Source organism: Xiphias gladius, chromosome 15 (assembly GCF_016859285.1).
Source record: "Xiphias gladius isolate SHS-SW01 ecotype Sanya breed wild chromosome 15, ASM1685928v1, whole genome shotgun sequence".
In the NCBI taxonomy this organism is placed as follows: Eukaryota; Metazoa; Chordata; class Actinopteri; order Istiophoriformes; family Xiphiidae; genus Xiphias; species Xiphias gladius.
The window spans coordinates 29,037,560-29,056,028 of NC_053414.1; the positions used below are offsets into that span (position 1 = coordinate 29,037,560).

Consider the following 18,469-nt stretch of genomic DNA (forward strand, 5'->3'; position numbering starts at 1 on the left):
GCGCAAGACTTGTACTCTCTCCATTCAAAATAATATCCGCATAATATCTACATAAATGTCTGAGCTCTGCCTGTTTTTCCTAAATATTTTTTGTAAATTTTTCTGTTCCCTCAGTGGGTCTCCTCCCATGCCCAGCACAAGCAGCTCCAGTTTGACCAATGAGGTGCCCAAACCCCCGACCAGAGAGCAGCCAGCCACACGGCCACCCTACACCCCAACACTGGGAGGACAAGCACCCCACTCCCACCAGTTCCCCCGCACCCGCAAGATGTTCGACAAGGGACCAGAGCAGGTCGAGGAAGACCCTGCTGAATGAATGTGTCTAGCTTAGGCAGTACGTGGATAAAATAAACAGTAACTAACAGCTACTGCGTTTTTTGTGTGTGTGCGTGTATAGGCAGCTGAAGACGGTGACGAGCCGGGTGGTCACAGGAACTACATCAGTCCTGCCCTCCAGACAGGCCTGTGTGATTGGAGTGCAAAGTATTTTGCTCAGCCTGTTATGAAGGTAGCGTCCCCACAGCTTTGTCTGTCCTCTCTCTTTTCCATCCATTCTTCCTTTTTACCATCTTTGTCTCCACCCGTCACTCATTCCTGCCAGTCAGTTATTCCTATGACAGAGTCCGATAAAAACTCTTTGTGTCCAAACCCGTTCTTTTAAATTCAACAATAAGCCACAAGGTTTTGCTTCACATTGACAACAGAACAGGCATAAAGCAGCATGTCAGGTGAGTTATTGCTTTGATGAAATGCAAGTAACACATTATTGAATTAAATAAGAAAAAAGCAAATCCATCTTTTTTTGATCAATCATTTAAGAACAATATTTTCACATTAGTTTTCTGCCAAGCGGTCTGGTTCTTGAACGGCAGCTTAGAGTGGTTGCTAAGCAACAAAAGAGTCCTTTTATACTGTAAGACAGGTAATTTTCAATTTTACATAGATATTAATGTTTGGTGGTGTCATAGTTGCACGTTTGTCATGCATTTTACAATGGCTTCAAGAGTTACTGAGCCATCTGAGGACATGAGCTCTGTGCTACAGAATTGATCTAAAAAGATAATGAAGTACTATGGAAAACAGCAGGAAAGGGACCAATCACAGTGTGAGAAAGTACCTGCTGCTTGTACGGCTGAATAATTGAGCTCGCAGAGTCCATAACATCCTCTCAAGTGAAATTTAAGATTTAAAGAAGTGCTTTTTACCAGGCACAGTGGTTGGTGCCAAATTATATATTAAATCAAGCTCCCATCTGTTTAAAAACTCTAAACATGCCATCTTCTCTGGGAAAAAAAGAAGTGAAACAAATGGTATCAGCACATCTTGTCGGGGTTAAATGAAGGGGGGAATCATTAAAAAAAGAGTCAAGCATGCGGGTCAAATAGAGGAGAAAAGAGAAGGCTTTTGGAGTGGAGAGAGAAAAATAGATATTCACTTGTGCACAAGACAAAGTCGCTGATACAGAAAGAGGGTGGAAAGAAAAGTAGATTTAAGTCAAAGTATTTACAACACAGAAACATTTGGGGCAGAAAGAGGTTTGAAAGAAGGTGTGTGTGTGTGTGAAGGTGGAAGAAAAAGAAAAGAAAAAAGATGAAAGTAAAAATTTGAAAATTTGAAAAAAAAAAGAGGCATTGATAGCAGAAGAAGAGAAGAAAAGTGAGAAGAGGAAAAACAGAGTAGTTGAAAGTGAATTAAAACTCTGTATAAATAGCACAGCGGTGGGATGAACAGGAAAGGAGCCAGAAGTGGCAACAAAAGGTGATGAAAAGCAAGGAAATGATTGGATGGGAGGAGTGAGTGAGGAAGCAGGCGGAGGAGAAGGACGAGGAGAAGGAGGAGGAGGAGGAGGAGAGGGGTTTTGCCGAGGAGCATATAAGAATGCTGTGTCGGCAAAATTTTGAGTGCTGCCATAAAACTCCCCTCCATTACAAAGCATTGTGCGTGTGAGCACGCCTCAAAAGTCTGCATACAGGTCATCATATCACTGTGTCAGCAGCACGAGAGCAGTGTGTGCGTGTGTGTGTGCGTGTGTGTGCGTGTGTGTGTGTGTGTGTGTGTGTGTGTGTGTGCGTGTGTGTGCGTGTGTGTGTGTGTGTGTGTGTGTGTGTCTGTGTGTGTGTGTGTGTGTGTGTGTGTGTGTGTGTGTGTGTGTGTGTGTGTGTGTGTGTGTGTGTATCTATCTCCATCTACAATTTTAGGGGTGTGTGAGGAGCAAGGACATTAAAGACTCTCATCACATTAGAGAGAGACTGATGAAAAAGATTTCCCCAGCTATAGCTTTAAGAGTGTGTGAGAGAGGGAGCGAGGGTTACACAGAGCCACGGGAAGTTGGGCTGTTGATACAAATTTAACTCAGTGCAGCAACCCGATCCCAAGATGAAGCACCCCCGCCACCAGGTAGCTCACAATCCCTGACATCTGTGATATATTTTTTTAATTATTATTATTTCTTACCAGAGCAGATAATATGTTGTATACTGTCCGATAATATATTCTGTTTGTCTGTTGTGGCAGGAAGGTCTGGACCAGATTAGGACACTCAATCCAGTATGAACAAAATCTTAATGGTCATATGCAGTTTGGAACCAAAAGCAGTATAGTATAGCAGTGCTATACATTTCTCAACATGCAGTGCGGCAACTCTGTATGCCCCAAAAAGTAGATTGGCCGCTGACTTTGTGCGCTGTATGAGCTGTATATACAGTATTCCCCAGTCTTGGTCCCATTCTTTTTAAGTGCTCACACTCAGTGTTTTCTTTTGACCGTTTCATGTTGTTCAGCCAAATACATCAAACAACGAAGCTCTTCATCTTGCTGTAAGGTCACCATTATGTTTTTAATGTGAAATGTGTGTATTCATACCCCTGTTTGTAGGATGTATAGAAACTTAGGCACATCAGTAGACTTAATGTTCATTTGGCAACCTTTTAATTAATTACTAGTGTAACAGAGTCTCTTAGTCAGTACAGAGCAAGTTAGGTAAACGTGAAGAAAAAATGTAGACATTTTTCTACAGGCAACCAAATACTTCATTATATACCGTACAAAAAATAACATTTCCAATAACAGATGAGTAATGAATCAGTGGTGTAAATGGAGCACTTCTGTCAAGAATAAGTGCACGGCTATGGGCTCAAATTAGTTTGTAAAGTTTGTAGTTGCATGAGAAATTTGAGTTTGTGCATGTGTAGAAAAGATTTTTATTTGTAAAAAAAAAATAAAAAAAATTGAGACTGTTTGAATAAAATCTTTGACACCTGAATTTGATTGGACAATGACGATCCAATCAAAAAACAGAGTCCAATCAGAGGGCTGATGCTTCTGTTGCCTTCGTCCCCGCCGCAGGTCCTAAAAGGTGTAGTAGATTTTCAAGAAGGACGATGTCACGGGTCCCTCCGCGACCCAGGTGGGTTTGTACACGTATACAACACATTAAATGTTTACCATTATTTTCTACAGCATCATCAAATATACATCTGGGACATGGAAGAGCCCGCGACATCATCCATCTTGAAAATCTACTACGCATTTCCAACAACGGAACCATCTTCCCTCTGATTGCACTCTGCTTTGTGGTTGGATCGTCATTGTCCAATCAGATCCAAGTATAAAGACGGTCAAATTCATACATGTAACTTTGAACACTGAATGTTACACACAGTTTTTTGCTTTGTATATGTACACAGATCTTCACAACGGCAGTTTTTTCACATTGTCTTTGTTTTACCTAAACACTGAGATCATTTGTTCACAGATTTTATTCACACAGTATTTTTTTTTTTTTTACAAATACAAATCTTTTCTACACCTGTACAAACTTCAATTTCTCATGTAGATTAATTTTTAAAGATTTGCAAAGGTTGATATACGACTAAAAATTTTTGGATTTATTTGTGAACATCACTTTACAAGCTCAAAATCTTATTGACCCTGATTTTAGCCCATACACAGCAGACATTTTGACTTGTCATAGTGTAATAGTACTATTCAGTAGTCCCAGGAAGCCATGACGGTGTCACAGTGAGCCAGCATACACAATGCTAGGACCTTGAAACTGAAGAAAAATGGAATATAACCATCATTCAATTTATTTTTTGCACCTGTGCTTTTTTATTGCGACATGCCAAAGTTTCTATCTGTCAAATGTTCTATAATTTGTTCTGCTAAAACCAAGTGCTTTTAAACTCTAACCAACAACTTCCAAAACTCTGATAACTGTCTTTGAATTTTTCTTGCTGTTGGTAATGAATTACATAGTTCATTCCAGGAAACCTCATAGGAAAGAAATAGGAAATTACAAATCATAAAGTAAAGTGTTATCAGGAAATCTTAACGCTACAGTACCATGATATTTTAGAGATCATTTGCCTCCAACTTTGTGACAATACTTTGCTGAAGGCAAATCCTCTCAATCAAAAACAAATGGTTTTCAAAGTTTGGTTTGGATGAACATGATTAGCCTGCACAGAGCCCCGACTTCAACCCGATCCAGCACAACGTCTCATTGCCAAACTTCAGTGCCAGACCTCACTAATGCTGTTTCAGCTGAACAGAAACAAATCTGAGGTTCCAGAATGTTGTGGAAAGTCTTCCCAGGAGACTGGAGGCTGCTATAGCAGCATATTAATCTCCATGGTTTTGGAATGAGATGATTAACAATTACATACAGTATGTGCATAGTGTTCAGGTGTCCAAATACTCATAGCCATACAGTGTACTAGTGATTTTACTGTATATTCAAAGTGTCAAGACCTCATGAAGGATGTATGCAGAAGTCTCACATACACACACAGACAGACTTTTTTTTTTTTTTTTTTTTACCTCAGAGTCTCATTATACATTACATTAACAGTTGGCACAGTGCACAACCACAACCCTGGGAACCACTGTATCAGCTGGCTTCTACCTTGGTAGACACACAGACACACACACACACACACACACACACACACTTTCTGTCTCTCTCAGCTGTGGGAATATGTCAACCTCTGTCTGACTGCTAAATCCTTCTTCTCCCAGGCTCAGCCAGGAACCATAAAACCCTACAGACACTTTGTGATGTACAGATAAACCTGACTAACAATCTTACATACAGAATCTCATATAGAAATATATGTATTCACAAGCTCCATTCAGGGGTAAAAATTGTTTTAACTTTTGCGTTTACCTAAAAGCAACATACACAGAGTGAAGACATTACAGGAATACTGATTATACACAGTAGTTGTATAGTCACATGGCACTGTAGCTGTGTGTGTGTGTGTGTGTGTGTGTGTGTGTGTGTGTGTGTGTGTGTGTGTGTGTGTGTGTGTGTGTGTGTGTGTGTGTGTGTGTGTGAGTGTGTGTGTGTGTGAGTGTGTGTGAGTGTGTGTCAGCCTATTTAGAATTCAGAGGGCATGGGAGGCTTCGCTGTAGAAATGTGCTTAATAAGCACACCCTGGCAACCAGCATGTAAAAACACGCGCACTATTGCAGTTTTTCTCTGTTGTTTAAAGTCTGTTGTTTATTTATTTCTCTATCAAATAATAATAGCAAAATAATAGCACAGTCCGAGTTTTTAATTTACAGCTTTAATACTTTTAGCAGTAAAATTACATAAATCAGCTTTATATTACACTCTGCATATTTAATGTCATGTTAAATAAGGGGAATCATTCGGTTCTCTTAAAATACAGCTGACACAAAATCAGCGGGGGCCATTTTGTTACATAAGACTTAATGAAGTTAATACTTTTCATATTGTCGTTCTGCTCAACAAATGTGGTGAGATGTGAATGCATAAAGTGAACTTGAAACCTTGACTCATTATCTGAGCATGAACTTCACTTAACATTGTAGCTGGCAAAGTAATCCAGGCCTGTACTATGATCAGAAAAGTTGAAAACTTTATTGTCAATAAGCACAATAGTTTCAGTGGGGATCATATCGTGACCTGACTGTCAGGTTCTAAGCCTTAAGAGAATAGTACAAAATTTTGGGAAATATTTTTCTTTGCTTTCTTTCTGAGAATAAGATGAGAAAATACATATCAATCTTGTGTCTGTGTGTTTAGAATAAAGCTGGAGTCAGTATATAGTTAGCCTAGCCTAGCATAAAGACTAGAAAAGGAAAGAGCTAACATGGCTTTGTCCAGAGTATAAAAAAATGACTACCAACAACTCTTAATGCTCACTAAAAAATAGCTTTATCTTAATTGATTCCGTACACAAACACAATAGTAAAAAATGACAATTTGTTGTCCTAGCAGGAGTTAACTGCTGCAACTATTTCTTGGCAAACAAACAGCAGTTGAGCATAGTAACTGTGCACGTCATCATGGAGTCTTGGGTCCCATTTGGAGTCCAATGTCCACTTCATGTAATACATCCATGATGTAAACATTGTAGGTTTCAGAATTATCGTGAAATCAGCTTTGCTTGTTCTTGGGAAAGGAAATGCATGTTAATTAGTCTACGAAGAAGTACACAATGCATTCTGGTGAGTAACCCTGAATATAACTTTGTTTACAAGAAAACTAAAAACTCATGTTTGATGCCAACTTTTATTTTCATTTTCATTATTATATCTCTCTCATATCTCGCAAAAATGAAACTCAGAAAATCCAAGAAGAGGAGCACTAGGAAGAGGCTCCTGGCATATGCCATATTTTCTAGGCCAGCAGCTAAAAATTTTTTTTTTTTTTTTTTTTCAATGCAGTTCATTCAAACAGCCTGTTTATCTTTCTCTAATGTGTGTTGTGGTTCCCTTTAATCTGCCTTATAACAAATACACCCAGGTTAGAAACTTCCATGATGACCCTTTGTCATTAATCAGTGTAGCAATCATGGCATCTGAAATTTAAACCAGGTTTAGAGCCAATGAGTCATATTGTTTTAGGCAGCGTCTCTTGATGCTTGTTGTGACTGATGTGGTCCACTCAAAACAGTTACTGTCTTTTGTACTTCCACTGCATTTGTGTATTTTCACTAAGGTGGCAAAATGTGTAAACCATCTGCTCATCCTTAGAAATGTTAGAAATGTAGTGACAACGTGAATCTCTCTGTCCCCGTCATTTCAGATCCCAGAGGAGCATGACCTGGAGAGTCAGGTGAGGATGGAGCGGCAGTGGAGGTTCCTGAGAAATGCTCGTGTGAGAAGGCAGAGCCGGAGTATTACACAAAGAGGTTAGTGAACACATAAAACACAGATGTATTCCCTTATACACATTAATTAAACCCAAACTGAAATTCTTATAAACAAAAAGCCATTTACATTTAACAACTTTTTCTGGCAAGAACAGTCTTCTTACTTATTTAAGATAAGACTTAATTAATCCCCCGAGGGGAAATTTACATGAGTAATTTGCAGGTAACTGGACTGCACTATAAATGAAGAATTCATTTGTTGAGATTACTGGAAATTAAATGAAATCTATTATTAAATGTCATCCCAAATTTTAATCTCATTGCCATTACATGACATGACCCCTCTCATATCTTATAAAAAGACATTTTTTTTAATGGAGCACATTTCATATATGAGGTGAATTAGTGTGATTAACCTAAGCAAAGAGCATCAAAATAAAAATAATAATAAAGGTGGAATAGCATTAGACAATAAAATAAGTAGCTGAAAAAATAAGGAGTAAGTAAAATATCAGTTCTGTTCTCATAAAAGATGAAACATACATATATGAAATGATAAGGAAACATACATAAAAATGAGGGTTCAAAATGGATCAAATGAGTAAGTCTATAAAAGGGGTCACTCAAAGGGGAAAACTCTCAATTATCATACAACTCAGTAGATCTGTGGCGTGTTTTAGCCTCTCTTAGCTCATTGTTTTGGTTTTATGCAACATTTTCTCTATGGTTCATTTTACCATTCCCAGCAACCTAATTTTCAGCAGTAGCAGGCAGCTAAAAAAGTACCAAAAACATCTGGTAAACCCACTGCACGCATTCTGCCCAGCACCAAATGACATTTGGACAAAGTTACCATTTACCTGGGGAAGAAAGAAACAAGCTAAAGGCAAAATATTTTATATAATATAGTTTTTATTACTGGAGACCAGAAGCTAAAAGGAGGGTGGATATTGGTTATCAGGTTGGAATATCAGGTTTTTCAGGTGGGCAGAAACAAAGGAAAACAAAACAGAAACACCAAGCGCTAACGTTGTCTTGTGTCTGCTAGATGTTAAATGGGAAATTGTTTGCTAACAGATTAACAATAGCAACTTTATAAAAATGTCACATGTGTGCGTTTTCAGCTTGTTGTGGAGTTCCGCTCAAGTGAGCGGAAAAAAAATCAAATACTACAGATTTTAAAAAGTTGTGTATTTAACATGAGCAACAATCAGGGCAAATCTCACATCGGAATTAAGGCTGTTTGTTCATATACAGTACATACAGTGGCATTAAAAAGTTTGGGCAACCATGGTCATAATTTCTGTTACTGTTAAAAGTTAAGGGGGTAGAAGATTAACTGATCTCCAAATGACAAGGTTAAAGGTGAAACCTTCTTTTCAACATTTTAAGCAGGATTAGTGTATTATTTTAGTTTTGTACAATTTTAGAGTGAAAAAGAAAGGAAAGGAGCACCATACAAACGTTTGGGCACCCCAAGAGATTTGAGATCTCAGATAAGTCAGATAAAGGTGATGCAAATTTTAAACCTTTATAAATACTCTGACTCCTCAAACCTTGTCCCAACAATCAGGAGCCAAGGGTTCCTCTGAGCAGCTGCCTAGAACTCAGAAAATTAAAATAGTTGAGGCCTACAACGCAGGAGAAGGCTGTAAGAAGATAGCAAAACATTTTTTGGTGAGGTCTGGAAGACCGAGAAAACTTTCAGAGGAAAAAACTGGTGGGATTTCTTGAAAGGCAAATCAAAACCCCAGTTTGACTGCAAAAGACCCTCATGACGATTTAGCAGACTCTGGAGGGGTGGTGCACTGTTCTACTGTGCAGCAACACTTGCACAAATATGGCCTTCATGGAAGAGTCATTAGAAGAAAACCTTTCCTGTGTCCTCACCACAAATTTCAGCATCAGAAGTTTGCAAAGGAACATCTAGACAAGCCTGATGTATTTTTGAAACAAGTCCTGTGGACTGATGACGTTAAGATAGACCTTTTTGGCCGCAATGAGCAAAGGTACGTTGAGAGAAAAAAGGGTGCAGAATTTCATGAAAAACATCTCTCCAACTGTTAAGCACGGGGGTTGATCGATCAACTTTGGGATTGTGTTGCAGCCAGGGGAACATTTCACTGGTAGAGGGAAGAATGGATTCAATTAAATACCAGCATATTCTGGGAGCAAACATCCCACCATCTGATGGAACAACAACAGGATAATGATCCTAAACATACCTCAAAGTCCACAATGGACTACCTCAAGAGGCGCAAGCTGAAAGTTTTGCCATGGCTCTCACAGTCCCCGATCTGAACATCTTTGAAAGTCTGTGGATAGACCTCAAAAGAGCACTGCATGCGAAACAGCCCAAAAATCCAACAGAACTAAAAGCCTTTTGCAATGAAAAATCCCCAAAACAAGAAATGAAAGAGTCTTAGCTGCTACAAACAGCATTTACAAGCTGTGAAACTTGTGTTGACCATGCAGGATGCCCAAAACTACTGTTTCATGCGAAACAGCCCAAAAATCCAACAGAACTAAAAGCCTTTTGCAATGAAAAATCCCCAAAACAAGAAATGAAAGAGTCTTAGCTGCTACAAACAGCATTAACAAGCTGTGAAACTTGTGTTGACCATGCAGGATGCCCAAAACTACTGTTTCAGGTCCTTTTCCTTTTTTGTTATTTTGAAACTGTAAAAGATGGAAATAAAAGTAATCTTGCTTAAATTATTAAAGAAATCAATCATCTTAAACTTCAATGCGTTTTGGAAAACAATTCATCTTTTACTCACATAACTATTCACAATAACAGAAATTTTGACCATGGGTGCCCAAACTCTTTCATCCAAGGTGTGCATTAAAGCTGTGGCATCAGCCCCATCTATTTATTATTGTTTAGCTACCAACAACTCTAGCACAACTACGTTTATTTTTTGGATGTAGTATGTAGCAACTCTACAAAGCTATAGTCACGAAGTTAAAAAAAAACAAACAATTTTTTGTGTAGGGAAATATTTTTTACCAATGGTCTAATTGCCAAGAATTGAGCCATGAGGGGCTCCACATGACAGGTTGACCTACTTGAATATACAATTGATGATCACCAGAAAATAGTCCCTGTCTTAGAGGATAGGAATCTTCCCATGTTAGAAGAGTCCTTTCTGATTAGTAGCTCTGTGGTCAGTAGTGCCAAATACAATGTTGGGATCACAGAGCACAAGCTTTGAGATTTTGCCAGAATCATGTTTGAATCTTTTTTGAAGCTGGATGAAGGTAAAATGTGGGTGAAATCCAGCCTGTCCAAAAAAATGGCCAAACTGGTAAACATCAAGTGCGCAGTTCTTCTTTCAGGCATGTGAGTGAGTGTGCAGATGATTTGCAGTGATGAGAGAGGATTGATTGATATCAATCCATAGTCAGAAAAAAAAACCCATTTATGAGTTATACAGGACTCCCCTCACACACATACTCAAACACACAAACCTACACATTAAAGAACCCAGGGTGCCAGCATACACCCAGACTACCCAAATGAAGTCAGAGCTTTCTCAAACAGAATAGCTAACAGCCCCAACGTCATCGGCTGCCCCCTCCATGCATTCACACACCCGCAAGCACACACACAGTCACGAGGCGATTGGCGTCAAAGCTGAGGCTTGCTCACGCACATCTCTCCCTTCCATTCTGAATGCTCACTAAATCATTGAATTCCCCTCTATCCTCAGTTTTTTGAAAGAGAAAGATAGTAGGGTTGCCCTAATTCATTCTGTTCCCTTCAGAAAGAAACAAGAAGAGAGGAGAAGAGGATGGAGAGACAGACTGAGGATGGAGGAGGCGAGAATGAGGCAGCAAAGCTAGGAATAAGGAGAAAAAAAGTGTAAACCTGATCTTGCTTGTTTTTTCTTCTCAGGTTGATGCAAAATGTACCAAATCACCATGCGCGTCTTAAGTCCTCGGGGTAGTTTCAGATTTTACAGTAGTTCCATATCGAATGTGCCATCAGACAACACAAACAAAAGCAAATCAATGATGATGATCTTGCTCTTGTATCTACTTTTCCCTCCAACAGAATTTTTTCCCATCACAGCTGCATCTGTGATGAATTCTTGATGGATTTTCCCTCATTCTTCTTCATCTCATTATTGTGGTCTCGAGAGTGCGTTCATTTAGCCAAGGACAGCCTGGCGAACCAACATGTATTGTTGCCATGACAACATATGGTGAAGCAGTGATCTTATCAGTTGCACTGGCGTGTTGGCACTGTGTTAGTCACATCAAAACCTGCCAAAGGGATATACATCTAGGCAGTTTTTCCTCACCATATCTCATGTCATATGTTTAGTTCCTGTCTTTTACTTTACCTCTGATTCCACCTGTTATTTTTAACAACACCCTAGCACTGCTGTAATCCTTACTTTTTTCCCATACTCAGTCTTTCATTCCAGTTGTAAAAGTGTGTTATAAATGCGCTGTAGCTGTTGATTTATTTCTGTTCTGTTTTTCCTTTGTTCTGTCCTGTCCTATTTACAGCTACAGATTAGTCAGCTTCTCCACTGGCATCATCTGGTTTCAAGTTAATTCTGGAAATATATTTTAAAAACAAATTAGCCATCCTCAATTACAGAACTTTAAGTTAGAGTAACGTTTAATAAAAACTAAACAGTTTCCTGACATTTTAACAAAATATTATAAGTCGATTATCATAAGCCTCTTTAAAAAATTACACAATATATTTATGAGCCATTTTCAAACACGTATGTCTTCAGTGGGAACCAATGGGCTTGGGGCATAGCCACAGACAGGGTAGGGGAGACAGAAAGTGTTGAGAGACGAGGTAACAGTTCTCCATGTTCCAGAAATAAGAATTGAACTGGAGATGGTTAAAGTAATAAGAAACTCCATAATTAACAGTAAAATGCACTATATATAGTGAGTCAGCCCAACTCCAGGGACCTTTACATGCAGCCAGGTGTAGTATCCACAGGCTGAGGAGCAAATCCTGAAGCCCCCACACAGTATCCTAGGTATTCTTGGACATGCCAGTATATATTGCTGCAAGTCGAGTCAAACAACTGGGTTTGCTGTAGTAGTGGACCTTAAAGTAAGCTACACTTTGTCACAGTACTCATGTTATTTTATATTGTTTCACGTTGTAATACTGCCATTTTGATCTTTCACAGACACTTTGGTAATATACAAAAACAGAGTAAGCAGGAGATGGCTGGAGCCTTTTTCATTGTCAGACTAATTGTGCAAGGTTGTCGATATTACATGGAAGCAGTACAGGCTTGTATTGTACAAAACTCTACTAAAGTATCTGTAATGGACAGCCTGGAACTATAGAGCTTCTTGCTGTTGAAGTGTAATTATTCGAAGGGTCAGGATGGGTCACCCCAGCTGCATTAGGAATCCAACCTGGAATTTTCTCAAGAAATTGTCCTCTTTTTAACAATTGCTCCCATTCTGGCTTGCCACCCCCCTCACCCGCCTTCACTTCCTTCACAGGTGTTTCCCGTCTGGATGATCAGATATTCATCAACCGCAACCCTGGAGTACCGTCTGTTGTGAAGTTCCACCCCTTCAACACCTGCATTGCTGTGGCCGACAAGGACAGCATCTGGTCAGGGAAACATAAACTCACGCTGATGATTTTATAATTTTATATCAAGAGGACCATTATGAAAATGATTCAGTTTCATACTTGATGGTTTAAAATGTGATTGAAATATAGCTTGTATTCTAAAGACTGTGTGTATGTCTGTTGTAGTTTCTGGGACTGGGAGAAGGGCGAGAGGCTGGACTATTTCTACAACGGAAACCCTCGTTACACTCGCATCACAGCAATGGAGTACCTGAATGGACATGACTGTTCGTTACTGCTCACTGCAACAGGTTTGACACACATACACTAACATGGAAATGTCTACAGCATGCAGTAATGCACAGAGTAAAAACTCAAATGAGTAAAATTTTCCTTGAGTAAGCAGCTCAAAAGTTCACGCCCACCAGCGCAATGGAAATCGCAAAGAGACTCATTTGTAGTAGCATGAGTCTTAAATGCTTGACTCTTACCCCCACAAACACACATACACAAATCACTCATGTGTATTCATCATCATTCATCAACAAAACAGAGCAATTACCCTCTATGGCTTTATCTTCATAACCCAGAAGAACTGTAGAAAACCACTCTACATTAAGACACACAGAAACACACATTTGCTTTGTCTTAATGTAACCTTAAACTAAATATAAATGTGGTATTTCATTGCACACCTCCTGAAAACTTGATCAAAACTCAGGAATTAATACATTTCAATTCCATCTCATCAAAATGTGATGTGTACTTATTCAGCTTTTCTCCATCAGACATGCTCTGAGGGATATCAGGGAAGAAAGAGTTATAAAAAAAATATACGGTGTTAAAAAAGTAAAACGCTGGCTGTAAAACAAGTGGAGGCTTTAATGGATTGTAATAGCTTCCTTAGAAGAGTTCACGGACATGTTTTATCTTTGGCTTGGTGTCTTACCTCTCTTTCAGCTACACTTTTCAGACAAAAGGTTTTTAGGGTTAAAGACTAATGCTTAACTTTGTTTCTCACCGACAGCATACTTTAAGGCATAGAGCTTTTTAAGATGCTACTCTACATCAAATCTTCTCTATACTCACTATTGATTCTTTTGAGAAGTGTGTCTATGTGTGTTCATGGTCACGTCACACGTGTGTGTGTGTGTGTGTGTGTGTGTGTGTGTGTGTGTGTGTGTGTGTGTGTGTGTGTGTGTGTGTGTGTGTGTGTGTGTGTGTGTGTGTGTGTGTGTGTGTGTGTGTGTGTGTGTGTGTGTGTGTGTGTGTGTGTGTGTGTGTTGCATGTTTTGAAAGAGTCTGAGTTCAAGGTTTTCATCAAATCTTCTGCACAGTTCAACTTGCACTTCCAAATCTGTTACGAATACAGGCGAGTGTTGGGTCTGAGTGCTTCTTCCGGCCTTAGCCTTTGCTCCTCACTGCTTATCCACTGAACTTTCCTGGGTCTCACGTTTTATTTCCGTTTCTGTATCTTTCTATCTCCATCGGCCACCCCTCCCCTCTTTCCAGATGATGGAGCATTACGCATCTGGAAGAACTTCGCAGACCAGAAGAACCCAGAGATGGTGACGGCGTGGCAGGGTCTTTCTGACATGCTGCCCACTACTCGAGGTCAGCCCTCTGCCAGCGCTCACAGTAAAGATCAAAGCTCTATTTTACTATGTGCCCCCCACCAACACTCACATACTCCCACAGTACACTACTTCCTTTAATAATTCGATAACTGCCCCACTGTCCACCCCATCCCAGACATACTCCCACACTTCCCCACCTACAGAGCTACCAGGTAAGATAGGGGTAGGCTGCATTTTATTGTTTTCCAGTGCTTTGTTGAGGTTTTAAGTCTTACAACTTTTATCTGCAGCAGCTTTTTGGACCATATGATCCCGAAGGGGGGGTTTCGGTTAAAAGGTCTGAAATTAGGTACTTTATCTGGTAAAATCTAGACGAAGCTCTAGTTCTGAGACAAATTCTTAAACATCTCATTTGAAAATTTTCTTTCATTAAACTTAGCCTATAACTATAACTTTTGCTTAACAGCTTTGTGGCCACAGTTGACAATTACTACATAATTCTAAGTAGTAACTCTAAATGGTAGCCTAACATTAGCATAAGTAGAAAAAAGCCATAAAGGTAGTGAACTGACTCAGTAATGTTACTTACGATAGAATTAGCTACCCAAAGTTCGCTGAGAAAAGCTGTCATTCACCACCTTAGGTTACTGAGTACACCAGACCTATTAATGCTATAGCAGCAAAAGCCTTTAATGGATTAATTTGATTAAGCATACATCTTATTATTTATGAATGTATCTATTTTTTTGCAATGTTGATTGGTAAAAATTAAATCATGTAATTTTTTTGACAGTCAGAATTTATTCTCTGAATAAAAGGTGACACCAAGAGTTTTTAAATGCACACGGCACAGTAACCATGAAGGTACTGGAAGAGCTCACCAGCCCTAACAGACCCAGCCAAATTGTAATGCTCACTGACAGCAATAGCATGTGTCTTGATTACCATATAAGTGAGCTTTTAATAAAGTATCATATTTTGAATGATAAACATACTGTTCTCTTATTAAATGATTTGACCTGATGCAGTAAAATGAAAAATGAAAGCAGAGTTCAGCACCTCTTCCACACTATTGTAGGTTGTTTCTGCCGCTTTGGTGACAGTTTTTAAATCAGGAGTAGATCCATCACTCAAAGCAAATTTAAAGCTAATTTAAAGTCTGTTATCAACCCCACCTGTCTGACCCTGTCACATTTGCCATATTCATCATACACTTGTCATATCTGACAAAGTTGGAGGCAAGTTTAACCTGTTTGGAGGCCTACGTATAGTCCATTTATTTAAGAACACAAAATGAATCATGAAGTGCAACAGGTTATTACTCATTCTTTACTTGTAGGTTTGTTTGTCTTGCGTAAATATAATTGATCATTTTAAACTTAGACTGTGGGCATTTGTGGATTTTCTGCTATATTTACCTTCTGTGTTGACACACTTCCGTAATTCGTGAGGGAGATTTATTCACAAATATTTGACCCAGGCTTGACACCCACAGTGCACATTTGTCAGAGACACCCACCCTCTTCTGTGTTGCGTGGGTTACCCACTCTCTCCACTGCTCCACATTTTTTGCCTTGAGCATTTCTTAGCCATTGTTTCTTGGACTGGGAAGTTTTCTGGGAAACTGTGACAGCCGTAGGAATGGTGGTATGTTTCTCCAAGCACTTGTCAACCTACTCAGTAAATGCAATCATTAACTACTACTCTTTTGTATGTTTTGAAAAAGTTTCAAAATGGTCTGTGACCTTGCGTATTAGCATGAGCACATGTGACAACAGTTTTGTGTGGGTGGACAACTTCCAGATAGCAATTTTAGAGCATGTCTCATATAGAATAAGACACATATTTGGCTAATTGGTAGCAACTAGAGCCGAGCTGTCAGGATGGCTGACTCACTGGCTGATGGATGTGTGTGCAGAGGTGTGGACCACACACTGTGTGCACATATGCACCTCCTTCATTACAAAGCCACAGAGTCACCAGAGCTCTGTGGGGACCGAGAGGTGACACACTTAACTGGCATCACTGTCTGTGCGACTCTTAAGACACAAATCACCCTGAGCTACTCTTCTCTGCGGAGGACTCTTCTGCCAACAGCCGAAGCCTTGTTTTCACTTTCGCTTGTTATCCTGGATGTGTCGTTATTGACACTCGCCTTGTAGCTTCTGCCTTCAGACTACAGCGGAAGCATAAATTTTAATGTAAACAGCCTCTCGACCGACATCTTCCCAGGAAACATTTTTCTGAAGAATCCATCATCAACTCATGGTGTTCAGATATTTTTTTTGAAATGTGCACAAAACTTCAAAAACATCCGCATCTCATACACACACACACACAGAGTTGTCGTGCCCCCCCCCCCCCCCCCCCCAAAATCAATAATCAGTTAAGAGTTATTACCATTACTTGGAATGTCTTTCAGATGGAGTGCAATAATTACATACATTGTATTTTGAATTTTTAGGATTGTTGCAATTGCCTCAACTGCATTAATAATGTAAAACCCGAGGAAATATTGCATAAGTCTGTCTTTGTGCTGACTAAAACCTACTCTGCCTCTGAAGGCAGTTGCTACAAGATTGTGACCGTTTCTCAGGGAGATGCTGGCAGACACAGACACTCACACACACACACACACACACACACACACACACACACCTGCACAAGCTGTCCTCCCTCATCCCATCCCTGTTGTCCACTAACATGCTTGTGTGCTGTTTTTCATCAGTGAACCATCTCTGTAGCCTTTGTCTGTCTGGTTTTTTGTTACTTTGCTGGTGTTCATTTCCCTCAAGAGCGAGGCTGAACAAGGCAGTAAGCAGTTTGCCCCATGATATACAACTCCACAACAACAAATCTTGTAATGACATGTTATTTTGTGTATTTAACCACACACATCTTCATACCCAGTTAAAGTACTTCCTTATGTCCTTTTCACTGTCAGCTTCACTCAAAATCTCATTCCCATTCCCATTCACATTCACACTTAGAGAGTCCTCTCTAGTCCAGCAGCAGCTCCACCCTGCCTGCTTTTTGCTTTTTGTGGTAAAGGGATTTGGGATTTTTTGTCCTGCAGGCTTAGAGGTTGGGGACCCTGAGCAGCTTCCACAGCCCCTGTTTGTAATGCAGAGGCAGCAACTCAGCTCATGCCTCAATCTTTTCTTTCATTCTTTGATCCCGGCATATCACTGTTAGACACCTGGGAGACAATACGCTTGGAAACAGGAGCCTTGTTCATCCCTCTGCTGTTTGAATGCATGTGGAGTATATTCATTCAGTCATACTTTTTAAGTGTGTGAACGTGTGGGTCTGCATGCACAGGGGTCCTTGCTAATTTGTTGCTTGCTTTGTTGCATTCCCACTCCCCCCCCCCCCATTTGCTCCCTCTTCCTGCTCGCAGGTCTGGCCAGAAGGGTCTCCATCTATCTTGACAGGAGTAAGCAAGGAGGTGAGTGTCACCATTCTCTTCTCTTACTCCCTCACTCCCAGAGCAAAGGTGCTGCACTAAACAGCCGGCAGCGGGCCTCTTTTTTTGTTTTCTTTTATTCCCCTGACAACTACCATCCCTCATCCTTTCATCTGTCTGGTGATGCTCATTCACTCCACCCCTGGCAGTCATTCCTAGAGTTAGAAGATTCACTATGAAGGAAAAAGTAGGAGTAATGTTTTTCTGCAAGGGCTAACATGCCCTTTTCAACGAGTTGGACCCACAGCTCTTATAATTGATAAAATGCTAAGCCATGCTGTCTTTATTTATTGTTGTTATGTTTTGTTGGGCTCTCAGTCCTGGCGCAACAATTTCAGTTTACAGTGATAACGGGGGCAGATTTAGCACTCGAAGTTCGTAATTTTTGAAACAATGCATCCTTAATTTCAGAAAGAGGTGATTGGTTCAATTAGTCAGTTGACAATGTGCCTTCTCCAGGTGATTTTCTGGTATTTCCCAATGACTTATTTTAAAAGGAAAACCCTGTTAAAGAAGTCATGAATATTTACTTGGTGGCTACCTACATGATGTAGGTAAAAGACTGATGCTAAAGGCTAAAGCTGAATGTCCCAGGCAAAAAGTCGATAATTCAGCATTTTCCTTGTAGTGCAGTGTATAGCTAGTCAACTCTAGTCTTATAAGTATGATCAAGAAAAAATGTGAGATCAGACTGTTAATTCATTTTAAGATAAATCTTCTTTGGCTGTCTAAC

General features: G+C 39.8%; 1 protein-coding gene across 4 annotated transcripts in view; it reads left to right on the forward strand.

Annotated features, from left to right (window-relative positions):
• The window catches only part of rptor (regulatory associated protein of MTOR, complex 1), a 182,232-nt gene that overhangs the window by 149,075 nt on the left and 14,688 nt on the right, over positions 1-18,469 (forward strand). For 3 of the 4 annotated variants that reach the window (XM_040145423.1, XM_040145425.1, XM_040145426.1), the window contains exons 24-30: positions 115-292; positions 398-508; positions 7,058-7,163; positions 12,618-12,732; positions 12,880-13,004; positions 14,206-14,331; positions 17,671-17,718. In XM_040145423.1, coding sequence (XP_040001357.1) covers positions 115-292; positions 398-508; positions 7,058-7,163; positions 12,618-12,732; positions 12,880-13,004; positions 14,206-14,331; positions 17,671-17,718 — 809 coding nt within the window. The remainder of the gene's footprint in view (positions 1-114; positions 293-397; positions 509-7,057; positions 7,164-12,617; positions 12,733-12,879; positions 13,005-14,205; positions 14,332-17,670; positions 17,719-18,469) is intronic. The other variant, XM_040145427.1, reaches the window with a different exon arrangement.